Below are 20,000 nucleotides of genomic sequence, written 5' to 3' on the forward strand. Positions count from 1 at the left end.
CCTCCCCCTTTTTACCCCTCTTAACCCACATCTGCCCTGCAGTAATTCAGTTTTGTCAAAGACTAGAAATTTACCAGACAGGATTACCCGACTTCATGTAAAAGGGACATTAGTGTGTAAAAGTATGAATGTGTGTTAGACAGAGTTGCAGTAAATGTGTACAGTAAATGTATGAATGAGGAGAGAAGATCCGGGCGTTCTGGTGAGAATTTAAGAGGATTAGACCTACTAGTCTTGAGTCTGTTCACAGTTACATCAGCAGAAGGTGAGCGAGGAGCGAGGGGGAGACAGACAGAGAGAGAGAGAGAGAGAGAGAGCAAAAGATAGTCATAAATGGTTATTTTGGGTATATGGTCACAGTATTATGCAAGTCCTATTACAAACACTCCCTGCAAACATGTTTTTATAAAAGTACATAAAGTGTAGGAGGAGCTACAATGAAGGAAAACATGTTTTGTTCTATAACACCAGAACCGTATGTTACAGACTCAAGTCACAAATATATCTAATTTCATTTATATCAAGAACAAAAAACATACTTTTGTGAACTACTCCTAGACTTATAATCATTTTTATCACTTATTACTTGGTACATTAATGTAAGGGCTTGCTCTAAGAATAAATTACCCAATTTGGAAGAATTTTGGCCACTTGGTGGCACTGTCACAGAATTTTTTTTTACCATTAGTCCTGTGCACATTTAGTCTATCTGACATCAAAATGCTTAATGTCATGCAAAATGCCATTTATTGCTGCATGCAGATGCATTTATTAATTTAAATTAATATTCATTGTTATTATTATTATTAAAATCATTTAAACAAGAATCCATTAAAACAAGTATATTTTGATGCTAATTACGCTAGATTTTAGTGGCATATTACAGTTAACATTTATGGAGAGGTTTCCAAAAGCTTGAGTATACATGTATTTGTATAGAGTTTGGACTTGAATGTTTGTGTGTCCTTTCAGGTCTGATCCTGTTGTTTTATCTGGCATTCTACATTTTCCTGGCTGGATTATTTGCTCTCACCATGTACGTAATGCTGCAGACCCTCGATGACTACAGACCAACATACCAAGATAGACTTTCAACTCCAGGTACACCCCAATGTCACCCCTTACAGATACCTTTTGCCATTTATTAACTGTATTTATTGATATTTGTCACATTATTTGAACCTTTTGATGCTGAATGTAAACATATACTCTCACAGTCTCTGTATTTTCCCCATTTTCTTATTTGTTTTGCAGGGATGATGATCAGACCTAAAGGAGACCAGCTGGAGATCGCTTACACCGTGGAGCACACAGAGACCTGGGAAAGATACGTCCAAGCCCTCAATAACTTCCTCTCACGTGAGTGCCATGCAAATAACCTTATCTGTATTACGCAGAACCTGCTGCAATCATTTTGCTATTGAAATCCTGCGTGCTACTTTAGTTGACAGAAGGTCTTGTCCTGTTGCTTCTTGTATGCAGCCTACAACGGCACACTCCAGGCCCAAAAGAATTATGAATGTAAACCGGATAAGTACTTCATCCAGGAGGACAGTGGCAACTTGAAAAACTTCCCAAAGCGTTCCTGCCAGTTCAATCGCACCATATTGGAGAATTGCTCTGGGATCGCAGATAATTACTATGGTTACAAAGATGGCAAGCCCTGCATTATCATCAAGTTTAAACCGTGTAAGATGTGAAATAGAAAGCATGTGTGAAGCAAATGTTTGTGACAGAAACACGTGCAGCATTATCTAAAAAAAAGCCAGATTACAGTTTATTATGCAAAGAATCAGTTATTGTTGAGAAACAACTAAATATATAATAGAAAAAATATATATGCATGATTTGATTTTACGTCATTGAATCCCCAGAGTTTTATCATCTTGAAGACTTTGACCTGGAACCACAGAATCAGCAGCAGCCTGAATGTTTATAATTAATAATTCATCAGAGTTACTTAGTTTTCTAATGAGACTCAACTTGACCTGTCTCTTCCCTTTGGTTTTCATCTTTTTCTCCCTCTCTCATTTCAATCTCAAATCCTTCTTTCTCTGCGTTTCTTCATCTTTGCAGGTGATTGGTCTTTTGCCTGCTGAGGAAGGGCAGCCTCTTTATGTTACATGTGGTGCTAAGGTAAGGTCTCTCACTCTCCTTATCCTTCAGTCTTTTAAAAAAGGGATTGTTTTCAGATTAAATTTACATAAGCCGTTCAACAAGGTCACCAGATTAAACTGGCCAGAAATCAGAACTGTAGCCGGCTTTATAGAAAAACTGCCATGACAGACGATACAGTATGCTGCTGATTCACATGCAAAAATTAACAAACAGAAATGAGCAAAAGTAAAGAAACAGTTGTGTATTTCCCATTAATTTAAATGTCTGAATGTATTCATCCTTTAGTCATGCAAGGTTCAGTCTGAACTGTTTTCATATTTCTATTTTACATCATTATACCTCTTCAACTTTTATTTCTGTTAGCCGCCAAGTCATCATTTCTTTTTTTTATCTAATATTTATTTTTATATTTTACTTAAGATTTCTTTCAATTTGATATTTTAGTGGTTTAAGTTAACAATAACAACACTGTTGCTTGTTTGTATTCTCATACTGTAGGTCAGTTCCCTCACTCGAAGCAAACTTTGATCTATATTGCATTAGAGAGGAAGTTCTCTTCCCCAAGCTTTCTCAGTAGTGTGTGCCCTCTGAATCACTGTCAATCATGAACCTTTGATTGCAATGTCCTCACCCAATTTTAAAATATCACACCTTTTTGTTTCTCTCTCTCTCTTTCTCAGCATAGACCCATCATACCTGTTGTCATATAATTGTCTTTTCAGTTTATTATGTGTTGTTTACACCATTGCTCATCATCTCTGTTTATGTTCCATGTAGTTGATTTGTTTTTGTTTTTTTTTGTCTGTGTCTCACCTGTTCTCCCTCTCCATTCATGTCAGAAATACAAAGTTGGGAAAGATGAGTGGGTAAGAATAATAGAAAGAATGAAGAATAATCATTTTGACATAGGCAGAGAATTCATGATGAGCATTACATCTTTGACGTTCTGCAGTGAGCAACAAATCTGAATCCAAAATGGCCAGTCTTTATTTGAAATCTTTAATTACACTTAAAAACAGCAACGGGTAAAATGATTATTCATACAGTCAGATCATATGCTAGATAATTCCAGCATAAGATCAGTTCAAAGGTAGGTTACTCTGTTCGTGTTTAATTCAGTAACAGTGGTATTAGAACAGGTTGATACCTTCAGATTAAATACTGAGATGAACTCATAATATCTCCCTCCCTCCCTCCCTCTGTAGGCAGATGACACAGATAAACTTGGTGAACTGGAGTACTATCCCCCAAATGGCACCTTTGACCTTATGTACTACCCATACTATGGCAAGAAAGCCCAGGTACAACACACACACACACACACTTGGAGAATATACTGTACATGTGTAAAATGAACATTTGCACTCTGTTTTCTAAATGCATATTATTGATCTTATTGTAAATGTTTAATCTATGCATATATTTTATTCTAATTTTTTTTTAAGTATAATTTTTAATTATTAATCTGAGTGGCATAACTGACTTCTCTCTTGTGATGCATGCTGGATTCTTTAAGAATTTAGCCCATTTAACCCATTAAAGATCGCATTCAGATCTGGCTCTATCCAATCAACAACTGATGAATAGAACCAAGTCAAAACCCTTTTCTGACAAATCTGTTTCTTCTGCTGCAGGTGAACTACTCTCAGCCTCTAGTGGCCGTTAAGTTCCTCAACATCACCAAGAATGAGGACGTCAATGTGGAGTGCAAAATCAACGCTAACAACATCCCTGAGGGAAGTGAACGAGACAAGTTTGCTGGGCGCATTTCCTTCAAACTGAGGATCAACTCCAAAGATTAAACAAGCGAAAGTGTGTTCCATTTCTTTTACACACAGTCACACACACACACACACACACATACACAAGTCCTCCCCATCTAAAAGAGTGTAGGATTATGCACAGAAGGCACAGCTAGATAAACCGGACAAAGCAATCCTCAGCACAGACAGAGAAGAGAAATACTTCAGCATTTCAAGAGTATTTGAGTTAGCAATGAAGTGTGTGTACATCAGTGTCTGTGTGTGTGTGTTTGCATGTGTGAGCTGAGGTACACTCTTAAAAATTAAGGTGCTTAAAAGGTTCTTTACAGCGATGCCATAGAAGAACCATTTTTGGTTCCACAAAGAAGCATTCAGTCAAAGGTTATTTAAAAATATCATCTCTTTCTAAACTTTTTATAATCTGAAGAACTTTTTTTTTGCCACAAAGAACCTTTTGTGAAACAGAACGGTTTTTCAGATGTTATAGGTTCTTTATGGAACCACTTAGACAAAAAAAAGGTTCTTCTATGGCATCGTGAAGCACATTTTTAAGATTGTATCACAGTATTTATTTTCTGAAACACACAATTTGAATTGCATGTTCAGCTATCAGAGCTATTTATTAAAAATAATATATTCTATTAAAACAATATTGAGAAAGGATTGTCATTTAAAAAGAGAGAGAGAAATTCCTAATAAATATGCCGTTTTCTTCCCTCAGTATCTGTATTAATTTAGCAGAAATTATTATACTTTTAAAGCAGGTATCTATAAACTAATGTGGCACGATCTCATGTGTGTTTGGAGCATCTCTTGACTGCTGGGATTTAAAAAATAATTTTTTTGCATGTGTGTATCAGTTCTGAAGAGCGGTATTGAAACCTCTCCTCTGTCTGATATGTGGCTTTGTAATTGAAGAGGATATTAGCAAAACTAACATGTAGCTAATGCTGTGCATGATGAACATCCTCTCCAGCACAACACAAGAAAACTGATACATTTCTGCATTCCTATTAGTTTTGACACAGCCTATACTTTCATGATGAAGTCTGTCACATTTCATTTATCATGAGGTGTGTCTAAGTTTGTTTATATGTAAAAGCAGTATTACTATTATTATTATTATTTTATTTGTTTTTGGTTTTTTGTATGTGTAATCCAATTGGTCTCACATGGTGAGGGGATATGATGTTTTGTATTGATTTGCATCGACTCAGAGGATGACAGCTTAAAGGATGTCCAAAAAGGATGTCAAAAGATAGATAGAAAAAGTATGTTTGACATGTGTGTGAGAGAATATGTGTGGATTCCTGCATGTATGTTTGGATTTGATTTATGTTAATCTTTGCGCACATTTAAAATATTTTTTGGATTTTGTTGTAAGTGACTCTGAGCATAACCACAGAGAGAGAGAGAGGCTCTAAGAGCAGAAACAGCAGGCTTACGTTTCTGCTGATAAGGAAGACAGAACTGAATCCATCCCAGTCCTTACCCTGCATGAGTCAATAAAACTAAAGACGTGGTCACCAACCTCATTTCTCATTCTCTTTTTTTTTCTTTAAACACCTAAACTCACTCTCTGAGTACATACACCTAATGCTCCATTCTGAGAAGGGTCTTGTGGAGAGATCATGTACACTCTTTCATTTAAATGACAAGTGTGTACACTTCCTCTAATGCCCTAATCCTTTAATCTTACTCTCATAAATAGATATGATGCTTTACACCAACATTTCCTCAAAAGCATCTATCTATCTGTATATCTATCTATCTATATATTGAGTCAGCTCTTTTACTGAAAAATATTCAGTGACAAAACATTTCTTCACATTTGATCACTTTCACGTGTGTGGGAAGTTGTGGCCTAATGGTTAGAGAGTTTGACACCTAACCCTAAGGTTGTGGGTTTGAGTCTTGGGCTGGCAATACCCAAGGCACTGGACCCCCAACTGCTCCCTGGGTCCTGCAGCACAAATGGCTGCCCACTGCACTGGATGTATGTGTGTGTGTTCACTGTGTGTGTGTGTGCACTTTGGGTTGGTCAAATAGAGAGCACAAATTCTGAGGATGGGTCACAATACTTGGCTGTATGTCATGTCACTTTCATGTGCATCTGTGTTGACATATGTATATTGCATATTTTATGTTTGTGCATGGTAAGGTTGTTATCTTACTCAGCAGAGAAAGCTTCAAATCAACAAAATTAAGTATTCATTTACCTCAGGTCCCAGATCACATATCATTAACTTGACCCTGAACTAGTAGAAAAAAAAAGTTTGTAACACCATGCACAAATAATAATAATAATAATAATAATAATAAGTGACATTTTTGGCGCATGCTGGCTTTGAGACAATGTTTTTGTAAACAGGGCCCCTAGTGTAACAGTTGTGCTGTGCCTCTCTTACGCCACCAACTGTTTCTACTGAAGTACACAATATATAGTGCACAAGCATATGTTTTATTATACAAGAATCTTCTTAAAAGCAATATATTTATATTTTGAGCCCCTTTGATGTATAAAGAAAAGTTACATGCTATATGTGTATTTTTCTTTAGATTGGCTGATCATGAAGGTAAACATTTATTGCAATATTTAAATAAGTTTATAGATGAGAAAGGCAATATGGATTTTAAAATCACATGCAATATAAAATAGATCCTATATTTTCAAAGAACCTATATTTCTATTTTTGTTGATCATTTATGACTAAAAGCATGTGACAGCTGGGGTATGTGGCTCGATATGAAGCTTTGCAGTGCTTATTATAAAATACAAGGAGGTCAGAAGACTTAATCTGCCCAAGAATGTAATAAATCTTAAACACTAATCTGGACCTCTTTGTAGTTTATGAAATACCAAAATGTATGCAACTTTTATGTTTCATAAAACTAGCATTGACAATGCAATATCTGTTTTAAATAAGTCTATTGTGAACATTAACCAACAGAACTTTTGAAAACTAGATGAAAGTCATTTACCTAATGTATATGTATATACAGTAAATGTTGTGGTTTAGATGTGTTTGAACAGATGGAGTCGGCTGTGTGTCACCACCTCAACAACATCACAGAACAAAAACCACTGTTCATTTAATATGGCTGAATGTTAACACAACACTGGACCTTGTGCAAACTGTGCTCAAATATTTGATGAACAATGACAACCTGACATTATATTGACTAGTTAAGTTAAACACCTTATTCTGTATATGTTCATAGGCTTAAATGAATGTATTGAAATAACAAACCTAATAAAATTAACAACAATGCCCTGTCTCCTCTTCATCAATATAATCTGCATTATAATTTCCAGAATTATAACGTAGAATTGCAGAAGATAAAGAACAAGGATACAGTTTTAAACTGTCAGCGTCTCTCTCAAACATACACAAACAAAGAGACACGTATATGTTTACACACACTTTCCGGTTATTACCATCACGTGTAATTTTGCCCTTTTAAATTATGCTCATGCACATTAGTGACAGCAGCCTGTAAGACTTTTCAAAGAGTTGTCTCTTAATTGGATTTGATTTGAAGACCTTGTTTTATTTGCATTAACTTTGGCTTCCTGGAATAATATACATACAGTATGTGACGTGATGTGAGGTAATGAGACATAATCATATGATGTCATACGATGTTAATACAATACAGAAAATACCCTGAGATATGAAAGCTTAAAGGTACATCTCTGTATCTTATTCACTCCTAAATTATACATATTAGTACTTAAATTACATATTACCTAAAGTGTACCTTTTGAAAGGGTACTTGACAGTTTGGTTCAGTTTTTTTGCTGTTGTTGTTACAAATGATTCATATTTTTATAGTCATACAGTATTCTCTCATTAATTTTATAATGTACATGTTTCTTTAGTGCATGTCAGTAGCATTAAAAAAGTATTAAGTTATTAATATAATTAAGCAGACTTGTCCGTGCTCTACATATAGAGCCACTTTTAGATACAAAAAAAAAAGTTGGATTGCTATCTTATTTATGTCATATCATGATATCAAAATAAACGTAGGTGTGCATGTGAGAATATCCCCTAAACAATCATCAGGTATCAGTTACGCCTTTATAAAACTGCTTTTGATAAGCATAAGGATTGTAAAAATGGTCTTCTGTTAAAACAGGACTTTGGACTAATCTGTCCATTTGCTGAGCATGCATGCATTACTGCATCTTTCACAATCGACTAGTGCTATTATGGTGCAAACCTGAAACTGCTAATAACTTCACAAGAAACAATGCACAGCTTTTTTCCAGTTTCTCTGAACACTGAACACAGAATTGAACACAGCATATTTACCAGTCAATTATTTGTATCCTTTGCCTTGTTACTATAAAAATGTGTGTTATTGGTTTGTTGTGTTCTCTTTAAGCAAAAGGTACTCAAGTATTGGACAGTGGTCATTCATTAGCACCAACAGTATACTGTATATTTAGTTGTTTAACAACAAAGCTGTAAAAGTGAAATTGTGAATTTAATATTTTAATAGTTAAATATTTGTTTCATTTTTCTTACGTGGCAACTGTTTTTACTTACAGATAATGAATAAAAATGGCCCATTCCAGTTGTCATGAATTTGGTCAAATAATTTAAAAGAACTGGTCACTAAATCTTTAAGAAAATGGATATTTCTTTGATTATATAAGACCAAATAAATCAGCCTGGATAAGTATTTATCTCTTAAGGGTTCAAAGCTCCAGGCTTATAATTTAGTGCCCTATTCTCTAAATTGGTCCTACTCCCATGATTTTCCCTCTATTTCCTTTTACGCTCAGGGTAGGTCCAGCATACTGTGTTCCTGTAGAGCGACTTCATTTCTCTTGTACACTTCTTCTATTGATCTCACTATCCTGTTCAGCACTACAGCAGCTTCTGCCTGTGTTTCCACACACACCAACTGGTAGAAATAAGGTCGTTCAGGCATAGCAAGAAAGGCCAGCTCTGCTGCTTTCCTTACCCACCAGGTGTGATGGTGGGCCAGTGTGCGCTGGTAAGTCTCTTTGCATAGGTCAGAAGGGCTTCGTAGATGCTCTCCTTCAGTTGTGTCCTTCCCCAGTTCCAACAAGAAATTTTGTAGCCAGAGCAGAGCACGATGCAAGCGCAAAAGAGTCCTGCAGCCCGAGTTTGTATGCTTGTGGAAGTCCACCAAACCGTTCTCCAGCTCCCATTTAATCATAGACCGAACAGAAGTGTAACCAAATGAGGGGCTGTGATTCATTTCAGAGTAGTCTGAAGAGCTGTTAAGAGATATCATTAAGACTGGGTCGCTTTGCTGCTGCATTCTTTTTCTTTCTTTCATTTTCTTCTTTGGCTCTTTCTCCGCTTTTTGGGCCAGGTCACGGATGATGGCAGTTTTCGACTCAATTTCTTGTGAAATTAAACCCACCATTGGCCCCAAGGCTTCCAAAAACCTTAAAAGCACAGACAAATGAGATACATTTTTAATGTGTATTTTTCTACTTATATAGATCAAAAAGTTGTTGTTGTTTTTTTCAAATTTGATTGGTCAACTCACATTCCATTATATACAGTATATTGCCAAAAGTATTGGGACGCCTTCATCAAATGAACAGGTTTGACTGCTTTAGTAATTTCAAATCTTAATGTTCAAGCATTTAATGATATTCTTGGGAATTGTGTGATTCTAATTTTATAGCAGCAGTTTGAACATGACCCTTTTCCATTCTAACATGACAATGTCTCTGTATATGAGGCAAGGTTAAAAAATAAAGGATGTGTGTGAAAGAACTTGACTGGTCTGCAGAAAGCCTAATCCAGCTGAACACCTCTGGTGTGACTTTAAATGCAGACCTTGAGTCAAAAACTCATCACCAGACACCAATGACTTGTACATATGAGTACAGTCATTTTAGACACTTCCAAAATTGTTGTAACAGAGATGGAAATACATTTTTTAAATACATGAAATGTTTCCATCTCTGTTGTCACAGGAAGTGCCTTTGTCTGTTCTAAAGAAGGGGATGTCCCAATACTTTTGTCTATATAGTGTATGTACAAGTTGTTGGTGTTCGTAGATGAGATTTGGCTCAAAGTCTGCATTTAAAGTCACAAGGTTTTTAGCTGGTATTAGTATTTGGCTTTCTGCAGACCAGTCAAGTTCTTCCACACACAGACTGAATCAATCATTTCTTTCTGAACCTTGCGACATTGTCATGTTAGAATAGAAAAGGGTCATGTTCAAACTGTTGCTATAATTCCCTAGAATGTCATTATATGCTTAAACATTAAGATGTGTACTGAAATTACTAAAATCAAGTAAAATAAAGTCAAACCTTTTCATTAGAAGGGGTGTCACAATACTATTGGGAATATAGAGTATACAGTCTAAAAACACTTGGACTTTTCACTGTCTTTATCAGTCTGCGTGTTTGCGTTTGCGTGTTCAAACCAAACAATCAGATTCTGCATTATTGGTAAGGATTTTACTGCCCCTGCATCCGAAAAGCATACTGTATGTGTCCGAACTCACAGTATTCATAAGATCCTGTATGCGAAAAGTAGACCTACTTACAGTGGTGAAAATATTTATTTGATTCCCTGCTGATTTTGTAGGTTATCCCACTTACAAATAAATGAAGAGTCTGTAATTTCTTTGGTAGGTTTATTTTAATGTATAGAGACAGAATACCAACCCAAAAAATCTAGAAAAAAAAACACATTATATATAGGTTAGAAATTTATTCAAATTTCAGTGACTAAAATAAGTATTTGACCCCCAGGCAAAACATAACTTAGCACTTGGTGCAGAAACCCTTGTTGGCAAGTACAGAGGTAAGATGTTTTTTGTAGTTGGTCACCAGGTTTGCACACATCAGGAGGGATTTTGATCCACTCCTCTTTACAGATCCTCTCTAAATCATTAAGGTGACTTGGCAACTCGAAGTTTCAGCTCCCTCCACAGATTTTCTATAGGATTGAGGTCTGGACCCTGGCTAGGCCACTCCATGACCTTAATGGGCTTCTTCTTGAGCCACACCTTTGTTGCCTTGGTGGTATGTTTTGGTTCATTATCATGCTGGTAGACCCATCCATGACCCATCTTTAGTGTTCTGGCTGAGGAAAGGAGGTTTTCGTCCAATATTTTACAGTACGATACCCCCCACCCCCGTCGATGTTTCCACCTCCGTGCTTGACTGTAGGGATGGTGTTCTAAGGGGTCATAGTCAGCATTTCTCTCCCTCCAAACACAGCGAGTGGAGTTAATGCCAAAGAAATCAATTTTGGTCTCATCTGACCACAGCACTTTCTCCTAAGCCTTCTCTGAATCATTTAGATGTTCATTGGCAAACTTTAAACAGGACTGCAGGATTTCAGTCCATTGCGGCGTAGTGTGTTACCAATTTTTTGCTTGATGTGTTCCCAACTCCCTTAAGATCATTAACAAGCTCCCTCACCTTTCTCATGATCATCCTTACCCCATGAGGCAAAATCTTGGATGGAGCTCCAGACCAAGGCCGACTGATGGTTGTTTTGTATTTCTTCCATTTCTGAATAATCAAACCAACAGTTGTCCCCTTCTCCCAAGCTTCTTGCTGATCTTGTAGCCCATTCCAGCCTTGTGCAGATGTACAGTCTTGTCTCTGACATCTTTTGACAGCTCACTGGTTTTGCCCATGGTGGTGGGAGAGTTTTGCATGGAAGATACATATTGTGTGGACAGGTGTCTTATACACCGAACGAGCTGACAGTAACTTCTTAAAGTGACAGAACTAATCTGTGTTCCACATGGGCACATAACCAATCTGTGGGAGCCAGAATTCTAGCTGGTTAGAAATACTTAGGCCTATTTCTCTCAGTGAAATGCAAATCAATCTCTAACCTTTATATAATGTGTTTTTTCTGGAATTTTTTGGTTGGGATTCTGTCTCTAATCCATTAAAATAAACCTACTATAAAATTTACAGACCATTCATTTCTTTGCAAGTGGGCAAACTTTCAAAATACAGCAGGGGATCAAATAATTATATTTTCCCACTGTAGCTATCTCTTTCTGAAAGTTACACCGATAGACCAGTAGGTGACGACAAGAGACGGTCTTTTTAAGGGAGTTATTATTAAATCATTCATTCAACTATAGTGGGTTGCTTGGAGATGCTCAACGATAAATACTTGCTTTGCCTTCCACCGGAAATAAAGGCTATTTGCTGTGAGAACAAATAATACTCAGTGATCTACAATACTGTTTTAGTTACTTATTATCAATTTAGTTGTTGTTTTAAGTGTAGAAAAATGTATATAGTAAGCGAGTACACCATGAATCCATTTTCCAAACCGTGTTTTTAGCTTGTCCTGAATCACTAGGGTGCACCTATAATAAGTGTTTATATTCGGACTATTTTATATTGCTTCGGGGGTACCGCGGCGGAGTAACCCAGTACCTTTGTGATTCTTCTTAGACATAAACAGAGAGAAGTAGCTCCGGCCACGATGTTCTTCCGCAAGACGCAAGCAGTTCTGTTTATTAACCACTAGAGCGTCAAAAGTTACCTACCGCAGCTTTAAGTGTTGTTAAAAATAAACATTACACTCGCGATCATTCTGCACTCTCGCCTGACTTATTTTTTGTGCTATATGATGAGATGCAATTATGTGTGTTAACTTACTTGATGAGCTCATCCCAGCTTGCCAGGTACGGCTTTAGCAGAACATCATTGGCTGAGACTGGAGCTGCCTGCAGATGAGCCAGCAAATCAGCAACCTGAAACCTCTGACCAGGACACACCCTTAGTAGAGCCACTTCGTCATCTGAACGATTAACTCTAATGAAAGACAGAATCTGAGAAAACAACAAGTAATGGAGAAGTGAGGTAAGGAGATTTCAGAGGACGGTGATGCCATTAAATGAATGGGCAAAGTTTCTGTTAGCAGCTCTGCGTACAGTATATTAAAAATGACACTTGAGTTATTTTGTGTTCTCTGTTGTAATTCACCCCTCTTACCTTGTTTTTTATACTATAAGCCTTTGGACAAGTATTCCAGTGGTCTGCCAGATTCCCATCTACATTGAGATACAGATAATGTTTAATGGGAGAATAAATAATTTTATACGGAAGAATATATATATATATATATATATATATATATATATATATATATATATATATATATATATATATATATATATATATATATATATATATATAGTACAGACTAAAAGTTTGGACAGTTTACTATTTTTAATGCTTTTGAAAGAAGTTTCTTCTGCTCATCAAACATGCATTTATTTGATAATAATCAAAATAAAATGTAATATTGTGATATAGTATTACAATTTAAAATAATAGTTTTTAAATGTATTATACTTTAAATTATTTCTGTGATGCAAAGCTGAATTTTTTGGATCATTATCACATGATCCTTAAGAAATCATTCTGATTCATTATCAAAGTTGGAAACAGTTCTGCTGCTTAATATTTTTTTCAGAATATGTGATACTTTTTTAGGATACTTTGATGAATAAAAAGTAAAAAAAAAAAAGGGTTTAAAATATAAATATTTTGTAATAACAATATACACGACTGGTCAGTAATTTGGGGTCAGTATATTTTTCTTTCTTTCTTTCTTTTAAATAAAATCAATGCTTTTATTCAGCAAGGATGTGTTAAATTGATAAAAAGTGATAGTAAAGAAAATATATTATTAGAATATATATTATTAGATTATTTTTTTTATTTTTTTTATAAATGCAGTTCTTTTTAACCTTTTATTCATCAAATATATTAGACAGCAGAACTGTTTCCAACACTCATAATAAATCAGAATATTAGAATGATTTCTAAATGATCATGTGATAGACTGGATGTTACATGTGACACTGAAGGCTGGAGTAATGATGCTGAAAATTCAGCTTTGCATCACAGGAATAAAATTTTTTTTTAAGTATATTCAAATAGAAAACTATTATTTTAAGTTGTAATAATATGGCTTGATGAGCAGAAGAAACTTCTTTCAAAAACATAAAAAATAGTAATGTTTCCAAACTTTTGGTCTGTATATATATATATATATATATATATATATATATATATATATATATATATATATATATATACAAATCAAATAAACTCATTTTTTAGTGAAGGTTTACTAAAAATACTGAAAGTCAGGATCATAAATTGATTAGGCTTTCACATAAACCCATCCAGAAGATCTTTGAACTGTGTTACTGACTTAAGTGAGATAAAGTTTTCCAGTGTAAATATTTATCTGAATATTATACAAGTAGTTATCTCCAAAATAAACACAAATTATGTCATTGTTTATTAATTTGTTTATTAAAACATTTTATTTACTTTATTTAATAGAAAACTAAATTTAGAATACTTTTCACAGAGACCACATTATTGAGCCAGTGAGATGAACTTGAGAATTACATAATTCTGATTCATGAATGAATCATACACAAAATCTATAAAGCATTCAGCATTTAAAATTAAATTAAATGTATTAATTTAGCCAGCATTTCAAATAAAATTAAATAAAATTAATGCATTTAGCAGACGCTTAAAAGTGACTTATTTTGCATTCAAACTATTTTCTCCTAAGATGTGTTTCCTGGGATTCAAATCCCCAACCTCTATCGCTTGAGCTACAGGAACACTCACATAAATATGTTTCAGATGCCCAAACTTCTCTCATCAATCTATTTAAGATGTGAATTCAGGTCAAATATCTGTTATAACATATCTTTATATGTTTATTTTCTTGATGAGGTATAGTCTGTCAGCTTTACTGTAACAAGTACTGATGGACAAATATAACTCAATATCACCGAAACTGATATTGTGACTGATTTAATATTTATTTAAATAATAAAGTAGTACCTCAAAAATCTATTAACCTGAAATAAAGTAGCTTTGGTGTGTCAGAAAAACTAACCAAATATATTACATTAAGTCTGTCAAAGGAAAATTTAGAAAGAACTAGTAAAACTTACGGAGCCACATGGAGCCAAGCAAAAGGAGGATGAAGACAATGGCAAGAAAAGCACAGCACTTGACTCCCATAATGATCCACTATCCTCCTCCTTGCTGCGTCTTGTCAGGGGCCAAACTTCCTTCTCAGTTTATGTGCTTCCAGTCTCTCTCCTGAGCATCTTCACACCACTGTGCTCAGTACCTTTTCTTCTCTTACACAGTGTGATTGTCAGTTTTTGAATGGTTTCAATCTTCACTCAACCCCAAGTTGGTAAGCAAATTCTTGCCCTCATGTGTTCACACTACTAGACAGACACAGTCTGTATGTAACTTCTTGTTTTGTGCTACTCCTCTCTTCCTGTATACTGAGGTAAGTCCACCGGTCAAACTTATGTTAAACAGATTTTTGCATTATGCTGTTTTTCTTTCTTTCGTCTCCTTGCCTGCTCAGTCTGTATTGTCAGTTTCCAGTGAAGTTGTGCAATCTCAGAGTCCATAGATTAGTCAGCAACAACAAATCATTCCTTATTAGGCAAGCCCTAAGCAACCTGCAGTAACCTTTACTCAGACACACATATTTGTACAACACATGTCACAAATAAATAGTGAAATCCTGGAATCCACAAGGGAAGGTCCAAGTTTTTTTTACCCAACATGTGCATCTCTGAGTGTAAAAGAGAGGTTTCTTCATTTGAAAGATTCAAATTCCCCATTCAAATGTTGAATTCAAATGCGTCATATTCAAATGTTGAATTTAAATATTCTGGTTAGCAACTAAATAATGTTGGTGTGTTTTCTTCTTTAATTACCTTAGTTTAGTATTATATATTTGTATATCATAGTAAAGCTGATGAAAAGAGACCATCATGTTTGTATATTCAAATTTGGTGGACTGTATGACTAGGCCAGTGCTGGACACTGGACAGTCGCTGTGACCTGAAATGTCAGTGAGCACCTTAAAAAAGCTGTCATGTTCTAAAAACCCACCCCTCTGGTTTGAAAGCTGATTAATTTCAGTGTCCCAGTTTGACAAAGTATGCCTGAAGGCATTAGCAGTTTGTCTCTGTGTCACTATATTTAGGCCCATCTGCTGATTTATAGACGTCTGTTCATTTACACTAAAGCAATCACAGGCATTCATCAAGGGTGACATTATCTGAAGGCTATCATTAACTCACACATACGCACGCTACAGGTTACTGATTATTCTTATCTCGAAAGATGGTATATTATATGCAAAGACACATCAATAAAAAATTTTTTGTTGGAACCATGTAAAAAAAAAAGTGTTTTTTATTCATAAAAATGAACTTATCATTCATACATTAAATAACATAACACATTAGGTGTTTTTTCATAGATTTTTTTACAATGGACTTTGGATTCCCAACACTGTTTGGAAGATTCTGTAATCTAACCAAGAGTTTTTTTCAATCTCCAAAGTAACATACAATCAATTCAAGAACAGTACACAGTTGTAGTTCTCAACCGGGGGTCCAGGAGTTGCCATGCCATAAAGAAGATCTCCCTACCAATTCTTCACAAAACCTAACATCTACCACAGTTTTATCACTGGTAGAATATAAAATCATTCAATACAAGCCTTTCAGTCAAACTTCTAAACCGTGAAAATATATTTATAAAAGCTGAAATATATATCTTAGAAATAATGATTGTGTTTATTAAAAAAAAGTCCTTAAAATTTCAGTTTTCAACATATTAACCGTGTTAAATGAAGAAAAAAGAATAGAGCTATACAGTTGCAAGCTGTTCTTGTTCGTCTTATTTTAGTGTGTAGCTTGAAGCTCCCCCTACTGGACATTAAAAATACTTTTAAAGGGGTCATATGATGGGTTCATATGAATTTTTTCCTTTCTCTTTGGAGTGTTACAAGCTCTTGGTACATGAAGAAGATTTGTAAAGTTGCAAAGACTAAAGTCTCAAATACAAAGAGATACTCTTTATATAAATCAAGAGTCAACCACTCCTACCTAAACTGTTCACCCAAAGAAAAATGGCGTAACTTTAATTTCTCGCAATTGCTGCCGTGGCCATGTTGTGGAGACGCTGTGTGTTTCATTGTAAAAGTGAAACTACTTTGTTTGGCCTTCCAAAAAAGGACACAGCTAGAAAGTGATTATTTAAATGCAAGTTTTGAGCAGTGTAGAGTAACGTTAGCACTTGTTTGTCATTTCTCCAATCACAAATGCAGACATGGTTTTGTTTACGCAGCGCGACATCTTGCATATCGAACATGTATACATCTTGAACAGTATAAGTCATTATAATCAGTGATTATGTCCCCGCTGGATGCCACAAATGCCTAATTTATAATGGGTTGTATTGTTTTTGTCTTGTCGCGCCGGGACACACGGCATGACAGTATGTTAAGGGGCGTAACATTTCCATCACATGCTTGATGTATTTGGCCAATGCACTAGATAGCTGGCCAATCAGTGTACACCTTTTTTTTTTTAGAACGATAAGCTTTGTAAAAATCAATGTATTTCAGAAGGCGGGGCATAGACGAGCAACAATAATGTATATTATGTGGAAAATAATAATATATCAATAATAATAATAAATAACCTTAAACCGCATAAACATATTGCCTTACACCAGATACACCAAATATTGTTATTTTTAGCAACGTCATATGACCCCTTTAATTCAGTAGAAGGAGTAAATGTTGAAAAAAGTTAAATTGGTCGTAATTAGTGAGTGAGTGTGTGTGAATGAGTGAGTGTGTCCCAACACTGGGGGACACAGGTTTGTGCTCCCTCAGGCCTCCCAATAATAACAGGGCTGGGTTGCAGTAGAAAGGACATCCAGCGTAAAACGTGCCAAATTAGTTGTGCAGATCACTCCGCTGTTGCGACCCCTGATAAAAAGTGATCAAGCCAAACGAAGAGAGAGAGAAAGAGTAAATGTGGAGGAGGTTGAGGGCAAACCCTAATATCCTCCAACATTCGTGCAGGAGGCTTTTCAGACAAATTAGAATGTTTGCTACATGCTGAGTGGTGAAATTAGTCTGTTTTGAGACCTGTGGACCCAGGATGATAAGTACATTATGGTTTTATATGCATTTCTGATGTTCTCATTTGTCAAAGACAGTGTAAACCCACGGTACCCCGGATGTGGCGTTTCCGGTTACCCACATGGAACACGGTTCAATTACAGGTCATATTAATAGTACACAAAGGAGACAGGAATTCATGCTCCGGTAAGCCTACCGACAAGCTTTGCAATCCAGTGACACTTAAGCCCATGTACCGTGTACCACTTAAGCCCAGTGGCCAGCAACTGGCAAAGCAATAAATTTAAACAAAAATGTAAACAAAACAAAAATGCATGAAATAAACAACTTGAATGTGTCATAATATAATTTAAGAGAATGACATCAAAGAGATGCTCTGCATAAGATTACTGAAAAATCCTGTAGATCATGGAGCCCGTTTTATTCAAAATGTTCTCTTTGATGTGCAGCCATGCTTTAAAACCAACCTATAGTGTCAGTTGTCACAGTATGTGCTGGACTTCATAAATAATTTAAAACCTGACACGCTGGACAGTTATGTATTTGATATCACCACTCAGGCATCTTTCATAACTCACAGTTATGAACTTTTGACCTTCTGGGCACAAAAAGACGTGGAAAAAAACCCGTTGACAATTATTTTGTTACATTCCCTTTCACACACACTTCTTCCATTTTCTATTGACTTTTATTAGCTTTATGTTGAGCTAATGATATTTTCTTTCCATTAACTCTAAATCCAAACTTTATTGCATTTTATATTTTCATTAAGAGATTACTAGTGTGTTTACTAAGCTGTTTTCCTCATGAGGACTGTTGGCTACCTGTCAGTGGAGGGGATTTCAGGTAGCTATCCTTGTGAGAACTTTTAGCCCCAGTGTACACTGTAGGAAAAAAAGGAAAAGATACTGGTAATTTTCAGCCAGGACATAATCTGTCAAGTTCCCTTAAAGGGGGGGTGAAATGCTCGTTTTCACTCAATATCATGTTAATCTTGAGTACCTATAGAGTAGTACTGCATCCTTCATAACTCCAAAAAGTATTTAGTTTTATTATATTCATAAGAGAAAGATAGTCTGTACCGATTTTTCCCGGAAAAAACAAGCGCCTGGAGGCGTGACGTGTGGGCGGAGCTAAAGAATCACGAGCGCCAGTTGCGTTGAGAGCGTTTGGAAGCTATGACAGCTGTGAAGGCTGAAACTGAACGAGAGCAGCAGCAGCAAGGACTCGCTCCGAGCGGGGCTCGAACCTGGGTCTCAGATGGGAGGCGGACGCACTAACAAGGAGGCAGAGATATTTTAAGCAGTTTTAATCACCGCAGTCGGGTGGGGGCTGCCATCATTTAGCAGAACTTCACTTGCGTTAGCATACCCATTGACTCCCATTCATTTTGGCGTCACTTTGACAGCGAATAACTTTACATCTGAGGCGTTTAAAGACTCTGTTTGTCCATTATTTATTTCTAAAGATACACGACAATGTATAAAGGGCTCCATTACCTTCTATGTTACATTATGGCCCCGTAGAAACAGTTTTTGTAAAAATAGGCTAACGATTGCGTCATAACCACTCGGCTCTCTGTCGCATTACCGTACAGACAGGAGGAGAAGCTCGCAGGCAATTAACTTAATATGGCGTACTGGCGTTACATTTTAAAATACTATACAAAATAATTAATCAGATTACTTACTCCTGCTCACTCACGCCAAAGAACTCCCCGCTCAAGCTCGCCGTCTCTGCAAGATTAACGATGGCAGTTTGCACGCACAGCAAACACGCACGCACAGCCACTAGAAGATTTACATCCGTCAGACAGGTTGCTGACGTCGTCAAGCTTCGTTTGAGTCTGCGCGTCAGAAACGGAAGTGCTAAAAAACGCTAAAACTGGGCTTCATTTGTCTCAATTGAGTTCCAATGGGGTCGCTGTGTCCATTTCTTTTACTGTCTATGTGCACATCCTCTCTCTGCTCTGCTATACGGGAGCGCGCGCTCTTCCGGCAAACGTGCCATATAAGGAAATTCCGCTCCATCTAACGTCACACAGAGCCATACTCGAAAAAAACTTTCCGAAACTTGTGACAAACCGGAAGGAGTATTTTTGGAACAGAAATACTCCTTCAAACGT

The 20,000-nt window shown here is 36.1% G+C and overlaps 1 protein-coding gene and 1 pseudogene across 1 annotated transcript; one reads left to right on the forward strand and one right to left on the reverse strand.

The window, feature by feature from the left end:
* The first annotated feature begins 977 nt into the window (after positions 1–977).
* LOC113069329 (sodium/potassium-transporting ATPase subunit beta-2-like) lies at positions 978–4,196 on the forward strand (annotated as a pseudogene).
* A 1,717-nt stretch (positions 4,197–5,913) lies between these two features.
* LOC113069330 (ceramide-1-phosphate transfer protein-like) lies at positions 5,914–15,351 on the reverse strand. Its single transcript, XM_026242333.1, has 4 exons — positions 14,859–15,351; positions 12,862–12,920; positions 12,526–12,698; positions 5,914–9,312 (listed from the first exon to the last, which is right to left on the reverse strand). The coding sequence occupies exons 1-4, from the start codon at positions 14,926–14,928 to the stop codon at positions 8,673–8,675; spliced, it is 942 nt and encodes a 313-aa protein (XP_026098118.1). The 5' UTR covers positions 14,929–15,351; the 3' UTR covers positions 5,914–8,672.
* Between the last annotated feature and the right edge of the window lie 4,649 nt (positions 15,352–20,000).

The sequence above is a fragment of the Carassius auratus genome, unplaced genomic scaffold (assembly GCF_003368295.1).
Source record: "Carassius auratus strain Wakin unplaced genomic scaffold, ASM336829v1 scaf_tig00001476, whole genome shotgun sequence".
Taxonomy (NCBI): domain Eukaryota; kingdom Metazoa; phylum Chordata; class Actinopteri; order Cypriniformes; family Cyprinidae; genus Carassius; species Carassius auratus.

Coding starts and splice junctions, on each gene's coding strand:
- LOC113069330 (XM_026242333.1), bottom strand. CDS start 14,928: ATGGGAGTCAAGTGCTGTGCTTTTCTTGCCATTGTCTTCATCCTCCTT. Junction 12,699..12,861: donor CTTATAGTATAAAAAACAAG/GTAAGAGGGGTG, acceptor TTGTTTTCTCAG/ATTCTGTCTTTCATTAGAGT. Junction 9,313..12,525: donor AGCTGGGATGAGCTCATCAA/GTAAGTTAACAC, acceptor TGTGCTTTTAAG/GTTTTTGGAAGCCTTGGGGC.